This window comes from Lupinus angustifolius, chromosome LG12 (assembly GCF_001865875.1).
Source record: "Lupinus angustifolius cultivar Tanjil chromosome LG12, LupAngTanjil_v1.0, whole genome shotgun sequence".
Classification (NCBI taxonomy): domain Eukaryota; kingdom Viridiplantae; phylum Streptophyta; class Magnoliopsida; order Fabales; family Fabaceae; genus Lupinus; species Lupinus angustifolius.
In genome coordinates this window covers 248384-262151 of record NC_032020.1, presented here as the reverse complement: position 1 = coordinate 262151, position 13768 = coordinate 248384, and the positions used below count along the sequence as shown (strand labels likewise).

General features: G+C 35.6%; 1 protein-coding gene across 1 annotated transcript; it reads left to right on the top strand.

Annotated features, from left to right (window-relative positions):
• LOC109361724 (transcriptional activator FHA1-like) lies at positions 1553-3946 on the top strand. The gene has a single exon (XM_019607262.1). It carries the CDS (start codon positions 2834-2836, stop codon positions 3329-3331), a length of 498 nt encoding a protein of 165 aa, XP_019462807.1. The 5' UTR covers positions 1553-2833; the 3' UTR covers positions 3332-3946.

Genomic DNA, 13768 nt, shown 5'->3' with positions numbered 1-13768 from the left:
CTATGGCCCATCGTGGCCACTTTCTTAGCTCATTGAGGCTGCTACCATGAACGGGGCGTGAAAACCTTATCTTAACCCAAATAGTTTATGTGGCATATTCCTTTTCTCTAGTTGCCCATTCCTAGGACCCAATCTTGTCACTTGGTGGTCCAAGAAACAACATACTATCTCAAGGTCCACCACTGAAGCAAAATACAAAAGTCTAGCTCCAGCTTCTCAGGAGCTGATGTGGATAGAATTTCTCCTAAGCGAGCTAAAGTTCTCACGTAATCCTCCCACTATATTTTGTGACAATCTCAATACAGTTGCTATGTCACATAATCCTGTTATACACAATAGGACCAAGCATATTGAGTTAGATTTCTATTTTGTTAGAGACAAAATAAAGAATAAAACTCTCATTAAATTTCCATTTTGTTTGATTGAAGCTCCTTCATTCCTCTCCATTTAATTTCCATCATTAAATTCTTGGGACTTTATTTTGTCATTTTTTCTCTATTCTACTGCATGTTGGGTCGTCAAATTCTCTCCAGGTATGATTTTGCAATCCAAGCAAAACTTTCTATCTGAGTTCCTTGTATGAAAAAATTGATTTGAGAACTACAACCCCACTTTTCTATGTTATAAGATATTCCTTCTACTTCTTAAAACACATATTGACTATAGTAAAATAAAAATTTAAAGAGAAACTTAGATAGTCCTATCTTCCTTATTTGCTTCTCCTATGCCATATCTACCATGAAAATCTTTAAATCCTCTAGTGATCCTCCTTACGTGCTCATTAAGATCATTTTCAAGAAAAATCTTTTCTCATAAAGGTATTGCATGGAATATGCCTTCCAAATTCTTGTAAAATTTTATATTTCAATGTTCCTCTAGCCTTACTTGGATGCATAAACACTAATCACATTAAAGGTGTCTTCATTTGTTACAAAATTTAGGGCTATGATCCTTTCTCCTATTCTCTTTACATCCATCACATCTTTATTTCACTACTCATATACAATTATACTCATTCCATTTCTCAAATTTGTCTTACCAGTGTACCAAAGCTCAAAATCTGCATGTCTAATTCCCTTGCCTTTTCCCAACCTACTCAGTTTCTTGTAGGCACATAAAATTAATCATCCTCCTAATCGCTGTGTCAACTATTTCCATGGAATACCTTTAATAGTACCTATATTTCATATTTCGATTCATATCCTAGACTGATGAGCCATCTTCTTTATCTTAGAATGTAAAAACTTTGTCGAATCCAACATTAAAAAAACTGCCTATATTCTCATTTTCATAACGTACCTATGCAATACAACATGTTGCTTTTGGCAATGACCTAGCATTAATAATGTCATATTGTATGGATATCATAGATTTGACAAAATTTTTTACTTTACTTTGGTTGTAGATTTTCTAACACAATCTATACCTCAGAAGTACTTCTTATTTTATAGTAATATATTCTTATTTTAAAATTTCATTAATAATTTTCTAAATCAAAATTAAATTTTAATATTAATACTTACTAATTTATTATGAAATTAATTAAATTTTTTGAACACTTTTATTTTATAGTAAGTAATGCCATTATTTATTTCCATGGGCAGCTAAGTATAATCCCTATATATATACATTTTATAAAATAATAATAATCAAGCTTTTATTCCACTAAGTGAGGTAGATTACTTGGATTGAACGGCACCATAATGCTCTATCATAAATCATGTTTATTAATAAAATATTGATCTGTAGTCTTTCTTAATCATTTCTTCTATGATTTTTCGTGGTCTCCCTCTTTCTTTAGGAATTGGACTAGCCTCCATTTAATCTACTCTTCTTATGAGGGCTTCTACCGGTCTTTTCCACACATGTCCAAACCACTTAAGTATTGTCATTTTACAATTTCATGGTTTGGTCAAACTGTTTTTTCAATTCTATTATCATTCAGTAATTATATACCGATCATCTTTTTATTAAAGAATTCTACTTTTTTTTTCTCTATTAAAAAATGAATAATGGCGTTTTAGTCAAAATATAATACTCTTTAATGAATTCTTAAACAATGTGCATTAACCTTAAACAACAAAGATATGAAATAGAAGGAGTACTATATACACAAATTACTTCTTTGTATACTATTAATATTATTAAATTAATTAATTTTCTCAGTGAAATTTTCCAATATTTCTTGATTGATATAGCTACTGATAATTTTATATAACATGAATATAGTAATTCATTATCTATATAGGTTAATTCCTTACTAAAATAACAAAGGAAAATAAATAAAATATCTTATGAAAAATATTCATTAAATGTGAGCGGAAAAACAAGTAAAGATGGTAATGTGATATACATCAAATCATTAATATGGGAAGCTGCAGCGACAACTGAAGAGTAAAGTTAATCCCGCCTTTCTAGGCATAAAGATCGCTGAAGTGGGTTTTGCCTCACAAAGCTTTTTCAATACATATGACAGGGATTAAATCCGAATTAGTCATCTACTAATTGTGTTGAGATTAATTTTATTTTTAGCGAGAATTGTAATTCAATGATAATACTAATGGTTATCAATAAACTCGTATCATACACCGGATATGATTGAATCCTTAATAAAATCTTTAAAAAACATTGGCTTAATGCACGAGGTTCCCACTTGACACTTTTAATAAAAATATTAGTGGTGAAATTACATTTTCTTCAGGACCACTTTAGCATACATGACATTGCACATTTAATACTCTTTCCCAAGTTTGAAGTTCAAAACTCCAATAAGCTCCAAATCTCTTCTCCCTAAGAATTCCTCTCTCTTTCTCATTCTCTTTCAACTGTCACTATGGGAAGCTCTGTTGGTGCTGATGGCAGGGTTGAGGCTGGCTTCGCAAAACTCCAAGGCAAGGACTTCGTGTTCTACATGCAAACCTACTCAATCCTCTTGGGTCGCAGCTCCAAAATATCACCTGTTGATGTCGACCTTTCACGCCTTGGTGGTGGCACGACAATCTCTCGCCACCACGCACGCATATATTATGACTTTACGTGCCACCACTTTGCCCTCGAGGTGCTCGGAAAGAAAGGCGTCTTTGTCAAGGGCGTACTCCATTCCCTTGGAGACCCTCCGGTGAAGCTCGCTTCCCAAGACCTTCTCCAAATCGGCAACAAGGAGTTCTATTTCCTATTGCCCTCAAAGGGCATCAACAAGCGCTCCAGCCAGTTCTCGATTCCCCTGTCAACGGTGCCCCTTCCTGGAGGAGCAGCAGTTGGGGCAAAAAATGGTGATGATAATGTTGATGTGAAGGTGAACGATGATGGTGAAATTGGAAAAGGTAGTTAGAATAAGGAGAAGGTATGATGAGTCTCTCATGGCAGGCACATTGGGTTAATATTTATTTTCATCTTGGTTTATTTTCTATGTAAGACTTTGCTCTCATTTTTGGGATTTCAGTTTAATAATGAATGGTTTTGGAGAATTTTATGGTGTTTGAATTTTGTAGCCTATGGTGTTCAGCTATTCTTGCTGTATGAGTGGTTTTATGAAACTTTTTAAGGTACTGATATGTCATTTTACCACATCGTTACAGTTGTGCTTTGTCAGTTAGTTCACCTGCTTGCTTTTGAATATAATGGATGGACTTTTCTTCAATGATAGAAAATGTAGTTTTTGGGAGAAATTGTACCGATTTTGGTAATCTCAGCTGCCGGCTAGGAGATACCTTTGTTGCAGAAAACAAAAAAACAAAAATGTATTTGAGTTTTGAAGTTTTGTTGCATTGTCATGGCTAGTCCTTACAATTTTGTTTGTGTTGATGCTTGAATCATTCATTTGACCAAACTTTACTCTAGAATGTCACTGAAGGGTGTCTACAAACCAACTTTTTTGGCTATTATGTCTTTGAGTTGTTATGACATCTTGTTGATATTGTTCTGCAGTTCCTGTCTTGGTGTTTTTGTTTGTTGTTACTCATGGAAGTGTGTAATTCTTATTCTGTATTTTTTTAATGATTACTTCTTTCCTTTTGTGGTGGGGGTTGTAGATTTTTCATCCCTTCTTGGATGTGCTTGGAATATGTTTTTACATTAGAGAATCCGCTTTTTACCTTGCATACTACCTCTATGTCCACATCTTATGATTTTTACCTTGTCCGATTCCCAAATTTCTTCTACAACCTTTATGGCAGGGAAACTTCTAAATGGTTTGACTTACTCTGCTAGGGTTCTTTTAAACATACAGACTCATGTATCAAGGGATCTGGACATTAGTTTTTTAGCATCTGTCTCTAATTTTATTTTTCTTCCAGTTTTGACCTACTAAATTTTTTGGAAGTCTATATTGATCGGACGAAAAACAAGTTGTAATGTCATTCTGAGGTGAAAACATTTTTTGGGGTTGTGACCTCAACGGATTAACAGTAATGGTTTGTCTTAGTACCAAATCTCAAATCTGGAGTATAAAGTTTCAGAAAATGAAACTACCATAAATTTTGCTTTCTTGATCTTTGTGAAAGTTGCGACACTTCAAAAATATGAAAAACAGTTTCCCGATACTCTGCACACTCTCAAAATGCCAAAAGTTTGGATCCAAATGGAAATGGTTGTCGTTTTCGAATTAGAATAACACACCATACCCATATTTTCTGGTACTACCAAGGGTATCCTATGATCCTATGGGTAAGGAGCTAATCTCCTTTTGGGTGCGTGTCTGCCCTTCCCAATAAGTGTCGCTCTTAGGAATTGAACCTCTGGCCTTTTGATCTTTCTAGGGATCTAACAGAGCATTACACCACTAGACTAACACGTTGTTGGTACACATCATACCCATATGAACGCACTATAGTTTATAAAATTTTAAATTTATATAACAAGTTTGTGCTACAACAGTAGTATGGTAATGTCCAATCCATGCCACAATTAAGTGTATATGGCTGGAGCAGCTCATGTCTATAAGGAGATTGCTTTGGCACAATAGCTTATTTGCGATAAGATTAGGTGTTTGGGTATTTGGATTCTATTTGATGTAAAACACATGGTCCTTTTAAGGGATAGAAATGTTGAGGGTTTAAGAAACTCGGCTAGAGTACTATTTACTTCGTTTTTCTTGGTTGTGTTTTCTCCTTTTGTGAGGATTCCATATCCTACTATTTTTTTTGCACTTTCTTCACTCCGTGTCATTGAAATTTGTTTTTATATAAACACTTGTATAGCCAACCATGCATGATAGCAGCAGAAACGTGTTCCTTGGCCACGACTCACTGGCCTCATGGTGTGTTCTTGTGCAGTGTATTGCAGCCACTGTTGCCATGAACAGGGCATAAATTCCCTTTCTTTACCCCACCGTTTTATGCAGCATTTCCCCCTCTTTCTGGTTGTTCCCTTCATAGAACCCTCCAACAAGGCTTTTTCGACCACAACCAACCATAGCTGCCGCCATTTGACTCCCATGATATGTTGATCATCCTCTCCTGTGGCAGCACTATGTTTCTTCATTAGATTGTGATGGAGCTGTTTTCTTCTGAAACAAAAGAGCCTAACACTAAGTCCAGAAGAAAAAAAAACTAACTCTATTTTTAAAAAGCCCTGATAGTAACAGTAATGGTTTGGATAATAGGAAACCTACTAAATTATTTTAGACCTTTAAACACACTAACAATTTTTTACATTCATCAACTCTTTATATTTAAAAACCTCAATCTACTTAATATTATTATTATTATAATATATGAAAACAGAGTTTGTAAGGAATAATTCTCTATTCTTCCTTTATTCATCATGAGCAATTACAATATATACACATAATAGCTAGCTGTCAAGCTAGAAACTAGGAACTAAAAAGAATAATTTCCTAAACAACAACACATAATTGGATACCTACCAAATACAAAAAAAGGAAAAAATAAACACCTAGTAATGCATATTTACAGTAAATAATCTCATGATTTCAGACTTAACACAATCCCTTAAGCCTTGGGATTTTGTCTGAATGCAACACTCCCTCTCAAGCTGGTGAATAAATGTCGATCATTCCCAACTTGCTAATATTCGAGTCAAATTCTGCCTTGAGTAAGGACTTTGTAATCATGTCAGCTTCTTTGACTTGGTTGGTACATAATGTAAACCGAAAGTTCCATTCAATTTCTGATTTTATCCTCAGATGCTTCATCCTATTATGTTGTGCATGATTGTGAACTATACTGATAGCTGTTTTGCCATCACTATACATTTTCATGAGACCTTGAAGTGGAATAAATAGATCTTGTAGTAATCTACTTATCCAAATAAGTTCACAAATTCCTTGAGCAATAGCCTGATATCTAGCTTCAACGTTACTTCTAGCAACAACACTTCGTTTCTTACTTCTCCATGTCACCACATTTCCCCACAATTTAGTACCATACCCAATAGATTTTGCATTTTCTATGGAGCCTGACAATCTAACTTTCAATCCCTTGGTGGCTGTTTTTTTTTTGGAATAACAAACCCATGTCGGGAGTCCCTTTTAGGTACCGGAGGATTTGATTTACAACTTCTAGATTTCTTTTGGTAGGGGAATGCATAAATCGACTCACTACACTTACACTATAAGCAATATCAGGTCTGGTGAGAGAAAGGTATATCAATTTTCCTACCAAGTGTTGAGAGGATTCCCTTTCTATCGGAGGACCGTCTTCATCAATTTTATGTTTCCAATATTTGTCCAGAGGTGTTCCAGTAGCCTTGCACCCTAATTTTCCTATCTCTCTTAATAGATCGAGGGTATTTTCCTTTGGAAATGACAATGCCTTTCTTGCTTCTCGCTATTTCCATCCCAAAGAAATATTTCAAGAGTCCATGGTCTTTTACCTTAAAATTTGCTTGAAGTCGACTTTTAAATATTTCAATTCTATGTGTGTCATCTCTAGTAATGACTATGTCATCTACATACAAAATAAGAACTACTTTTTCTCTCTCCATTTTTAGCTTGTCTAACAAAGAGAGTGTGATCTGCCAAGCCCTAGGCGACTGTTTTAGTCCATATAAAGGCTTACTCAACTTGCACGCCATACCTAGTTTAGTCTTTTTCTCAAAGCCTGGAGGGAGCTTCATATAAACTTTTTCCTTCAAGTCTCCATTTAGGAAGACATTCTTCACATCCATTTAGTGCAGTTCCCAATCAAGATTTGTGGCAAGAGAGATCAAGATTCTAATGGAATTCAATTTTGCTACTAGAGTAAAAGTTTCTTCATACTCAAAACTATAGGTTTGAGTATACCCTTGATCAACCAACCTTGCCTTATATCGATCAATGTTTCAATCAACTCCTATTTTTATGTTAAAAATCCATTTGCATCCAACCATCTTCTTTCCTTTAGGAAGGTTTACTACATCCCATGTTTTGTTTTCAATTAGAGCATTTATTTCCTCCATTACAACACCTTTCCATTTTGGATCTTGAAGAGCATCATGAACATTTCTCGGAACCTCCATTCTATCAATCTTTGTGATGAAAGCCCTGTACTTTGGTGACAACTTAAAATAAGTAAGATAGTTAGATATGAGATGTTGAGTACACGAAACAAGAGAGAAAGGGAAAACACAATGAAAAAAATTTAAGAAACGTGATTGTGGCGGCGACAGTCGAGGCAACACAACAGAGAACTCAGTTTTGAGAGATTGATGCAATAAGGAGAAAAGGCAAAAATAGAAAGAGGTTAGGGTTTTAATTTTTAACTCATGAATGGGCCCAAAAAACTAGGGGTGGCAAAATGGGCTTGGCCCGACGGGCCAGCCCGTTCCGATAGGTGTTTTTAGCGGGCCGGGCTGGGGATTTTAGCCCAAAAGCCCGTATTCAACCCGTTTTGTAAGACCGTTTTTTAGACGGGCCATGGAGGGCTGGGCCGGCCCGAAGCGGGCCAACATTGAAACTAAAGTTTATTTGTCTATCATGTTGCTCATTGCAATTAAGATTAAACTTTTACAATTTTAACTTATGTTTGAATCCTTAAGCATATAATTATTCTTTCTCTTTGTAAAATGGACATTTAATATCTCATTATGTAATTATCTATTATCTTCACTCGTATCCAATTATTGTGCTTGGTATGAGAAGGTGTAGTTTCATTGACAATTAGGGGTGTTTGAATCAAGTTTAAACATTTAATTAATTGAAATAGAAAATTGAAAACTCAAATAAAACTACTGATTTTGATTCCTTTTGGAAAATTAATTGAATTCGACCGAGTTTCAATTTATATTTTTAATGTAGTCGAATTCAAATTAAATTGAGTAATATATATATATATATATATATATATATTATTGTGATTGATTTATAATATAATAGTTTTGATTCTTTTACATTTTTAAAACTTAGGAGTTATAAGCTCTATTATGATCTAGGAGTCTAAAAGTTTAAGACTATGGTGGTTTATTGTTTAGAATTTACAAGTTTTAACTAATGTAATATGTTATTATGAGATTGTGTCTTTTGTTTGTGATTTTTTGTTTTAAAAGACATTTATGAATGGTTTGAATTATTTATTTTGTCTAAAAGTTTTTAATGTATGTTTTAAAAAAAAAACAAAACGGGCCAGCCCTGCCAAATATGGGTCGGGCTGGCATTTTGAACCCTTTTAATAATAAGGGCCGGGCCGGACCAGCCCATATTCTGACGGGCCAGACCGGGCTGGACTGGCCCGTATTGCCACCCCTACAAAAAACCCATCCCTGCCCAATTTTAAAAAAAAAAACTAACCAGCAAGTCAAAATGCCGCCATGGCCCCGCCACCACCATACCGCCATGACGACTTTTTTGAGCAAAAGGCGGACACGACCATATGACGAGATTTCCCAAATGGCTAATGGCAGTGGCCCAAAAAACGCCACCGACATGGCCGCTATTGGGCAACACTGGTGAAATTATCTTCATTTATCAGAATTGGCACCACTGTTGGTGGTTGGCTTTGCTGAGGAATTCGTAGTCTTCTAGAGTAGACTTGAAGTTCACCTTGCAATTGTTTTTTAGGTTCTTCCCCTTGGGTTCAGGGTCTTGAAAAGTAGGCTCCTTTGGCGATGAACTAGGGAGTAAGATAGGAGTTGTAAGCTGTATGGGTTTAGAATCTTGAATAGTAGGTTCTTTGGGAAATGAAGTAGGGAGTAATATAGGAAGGGACATGGATGAATCCCAATATGTATCTTCATTTTAGTTCTCCCCCTGAATTGAAACATTGGAAAAGAAAGGTTGATATTCAAAGAAGGTGGTGTCATAAGAAATGTAAAACCTTTTTCTAGAAGAACAATAGCACTTAATGGCTTTAGGGTCAAGTTTGCCCCATGTGGAATTAAAATTATGAACAAATACAGTACATACAAAAACTTTAGGGGGAAGTGACTCAAAAATTATGACACAGGGAAAACAATCGTGTAAGCAACTCAATGAGGTCTGAAAATTAAGAATTCTAGATGGAAGCCTATTTATAAGATATGTAGAGGTTAAAACAACCTCACCCCAAATGGAACGTTTACTTGCAAACATTATAGAGCAGACAATTTCAAGAATATGGCAGTTTTTTCTTTCGGCGATCCCGTTTTGTTGAGGAGTGTACACACATGTAATTTGGTGGAATATGCCATGTTCAATACGATAATTTGTAAGTTCTTGAGAAAAATATTCCTTGAAGTTGCTAGTTCAAAAAATCTGAATAGTGGACTGAAACATGTTTTTCACAAAGTTGTGAAATTGTTTAAAGATGGTGCATGCCTCAGATTTTTCTTTCATAAGATAGGTCCAACATATTTGTGTGTGGTCATTAATAAAGGTAATGAACCGCCTTGTTCCAGTAAGGTTAGACACACGAGCATACCCCCAAATGTCACTATGAATGAGGAGGAAGGGTTTTGAATTTTTATGTGAGTGTTGAGGATGACAATTTCTAGGTTGTTTTACAATAATGCAACTTTCACATTGGAAAGAAGAAACATTTTTATTGATAAACAACTTGGGATACAATAATTTGAGATAATAGAAGCTGGGGTAACATAAACGTTTGTGCCAAAGCATGACATCGGAATCTGAAACGTTTGCCAAGGTAGAGCTTCACAGCTATGGTATGATGAATTTGAGCTTGTATTTCTGCCTAGCATGTTTCACTACCTAAAAGGCATACATTGAATGTGCAAGGATTTAGGTGATGGTAAAATAGATTTGGTTTTGATATTTTAGCGTGTGTGGCTGTTGTTTTGTACTCTCCCCCAATTTGGTATCACATATTGTCTCCAATTTATTCATTAGTATCACCTATTTGGTACTGTGTGTTTTGGAGGGATGGATATCATAAACAAGCGTGCAACATCATTTCTGCTATTGTCATTGTTGATACTATTACAACTACCCAATGTTTTAATTTGCGGTCATTGTTGCAGCATGAGATTATTTTTTATTTTGTATAGATTATATTCATTTTTAATAATTTGTATCTTCGATTTCTCCCTGATGCCAAAATTTTCTACACTAACCTCTTCCTAATTGCCCTAATTTCCCCACTTTCTATTCATAATTGCTAAATACCATTGTCTTTCCTTACTCACTATCACGATACTCGGACTTCTTCGACTTTCCCTACTTTTCTCAATCCCCAATTTCCCATTCTTCTATATCGCCTCCTCACTCAGATCCATCCCCTTTCCCTCTCTTGTCTTCTCCGGTGACGGATTCCCTCTCACCCTCTTCTCTCAATGGCGTCAGCATCGTGGACACCTGTTCTGGGTTCTGCCTCTAAGTCTTCGATCCAGTACCCCCAGTTCTCTTTTCTCAATTCTCAAAAGCCAAAGTGGTAAAACACATCTCACTAAAAGCCCCAAAAATACAGAGCTACAAAAGCATAATAATGGAAGATAAAGAGGCTCCATATACTCAGCTGACATAGGGGCAGTTAGGAGCTGAATGAGGTTGATCTGTGAAATGGAGCTGGTAGCGATGAGGTTAGGATGAACCACCATTCACTGCAGTACAATTCTGTGACGTTGCAGCCATAATGCTGTTCCAATGCATTATTTTCCTGTTTTTGCCGTGAGACCCATTTGTAGTGATGTTGGCTGCATTTTAAAACCCTGTTACTACCCTTTCCTCTTTCTCTCTCTCCCTAATTAGACTAGCGATGATTGGACTAGCAGTGTTATTGAGGATGCACAGTTGTTTGTTCCCCACATCACACTTGAATCATGGTCTGTAACCCGATCAACCATAGGCAACATGTCATCCACACATAATATTGTGGGGGATTTTCCTATTATGGCATGGGGTCATGCAAGTTGTTGGAAAAAGTTTCGCATTACATCTTCACATCCGGATCTTTTAGGCACATATAAATGTTTGTAATGTCAAATATTTGTAGTTTTAAATTGTAGGAGATTGATAAATGAATTTTCTATCGAAGAGAATCAAAATATGAAAAAGGGAAGGACAGGATGCAAGGACCTGAAGTTTCAAGATAAATATATTCTTTTTATGGCGAGAAAGAATGGTAGACAATAATACATAAACTATCATAACTAAAGTGATGATCATGATATAGTGGACATTTGTTATATATATATTTGATTGTTGGAGATCCCAATACATTGCGGTTTTGATAGTTTTCAGAACCGCAACACAACCACACTTGAGGCCACAACATTTGCATTTCCCGTATTTGCGTAAATGCAATAGGACTGCAACAACAATTTAAAACCACACACGAGTCTATGCCTTGATCCACATAGTAGTGTTTTGTTGTGCCCAAAATAAACCGTTGCACTAATTCAAAAATAACAAGAGAATTCACATATATATTGTTACAGCCAATTAGCCATTCTCTTCTGAATGAAGATGAACTTATACTAGAAAGAGGAGTGATAAAGAACAGTATAAGATATCTTTTGTAATGGAAGTAAAAAACTTGAAATGGACATGGGAAATCATTAACATGGTTGTTTTTACAATACCCTTGCATGTTGAAATGAAGTCATTAATTTTATATAACCAGAATACTACGAAAGATAACAATGTGCTGTGCACCGCCACCAACAATAGAGAACTAGGTATCCTTAGAGAAGATCAGAAGAACAAGGACCGATATTTCTTCCTTAAAGTCACTCTGATCAAGCAAATTATACCGCATGCTAACATACTTGACACAACCAAAAACTTTCCCTTTCTATTCCTTCTGAAACTTGCAACACTTTAAAAAAATAAACTAAAAAAATACTTTCTCAAGACTCTGTGCACTCACCCAAATGGCAAAAGTTTTACTCCAAATGGAAATGACCGTCAATTTAGAATTAAATTAGCACATCACACCCATATAAACACAATGTATAAATTTAAAAATAATATAATAAGTGTAGTCTTTTGGTAACATGCAACCTATGCACAATTGGATGCGTATGGTTGTAGCATAGCTTTTGTATCTTTAAGATAAGATTAGGAGTTTAGGTTCTATTTGATGTAAAGCACAAGGATATCATAGAGGGATTAGGTAGCTTTGCTACACTACTATTTATTTCTGTTTTGTTTTGTGTTTTGCCCTTTTTAACAAGGATTCCATATCCTACTAATATGTTTCTTTTTCTTCTCTCCGTGTCATTGAAATTTGTTTTTATACAAAGAACTATATGGTCAACCATGTTCGATAGCTGCACTGTTGTGCCCCTTGGCTGTGGTACATTGTCGTTGCAGTATGTTTGTGTCCCATAAATTACGACCTATGGCCCATCGTGGCCACTTTCTTAGCTCATTGAGGCTGCTACCATGAACGGGGCGTGAAAACCTTATCTTAACCCAAATAGTTTATGTGGCATATTCCTTTTCTCTAGTTGCCCATTCCTAGGACCCAATCTTGTCACTTGGTGGTCCAAGAAACAACATACTATCTCAAGGTCCACCACTGAAGCAAAATACAAAAGTCTAGCTCCAGCTTCTCAGGAGCTGATGTGGATAGAATTTCTCCTAAGCGAGCTAAAGTTCTCACGTAATCCTCCCACTATATTTTGTGACAATCTCAATACAGTTGCTATGTCACATAATCCTGTTATACACAATAGGACCAAGCATATTGAGTTAGATTTCTATTTTGTTAGAGACAAAATAAAGAATAAAACTCTCAGTGTTAAACATGTACCCTCAGAATTTCAGACAACAGACATTCTAAGAAAGCCTCTTTCCAATACTAACTTTGTTGCTCTCAGAAATCAATCACAAGTCAAAGACTACTACAATATATAATCCTGACAAGTCAAAATCCACTTCAACTTGGATCAGGACCCTCATTTCAGGGGGGGGGGGTATATTAGAGTATAGTACAAAGTGTAATAAGAAGTTAGAAAGTTAGTTAGTTTGTGCAAGAGTTAGTTAGAGGTTAGATAAGCTTGCTGTGCAAGCTATCTTGGGGATGCCTCTATAAAGATCATTATCCCTATCCGTTGTAACTAACTTTCATTAATGAGATTTCAGAGAATTGATTTCTCTGTTTCATATTCACTCCGTCTCTCTTTCTCTCCCCCTTATTTCTTCTCTTCCTCTTCTCTTCCTCTTCTTTCTTCTCTCTTACTCAATGAGGTCTGAAAATTAAGAATTCTAGATGGAAGCCTATTTATAAGATATGTAGAGGTTAAAACAACCTCACCCCAAATGGAATGTTTACTTGCAAACATTATAGAGCAGACAATTTCAAGAATATGGCAGTTTTTTCTTTCGGCGATCCCGTTTTGTTGAGGAGTGTACACACATGTAATTTGGTGGAATATGCCATGTTCAATACGA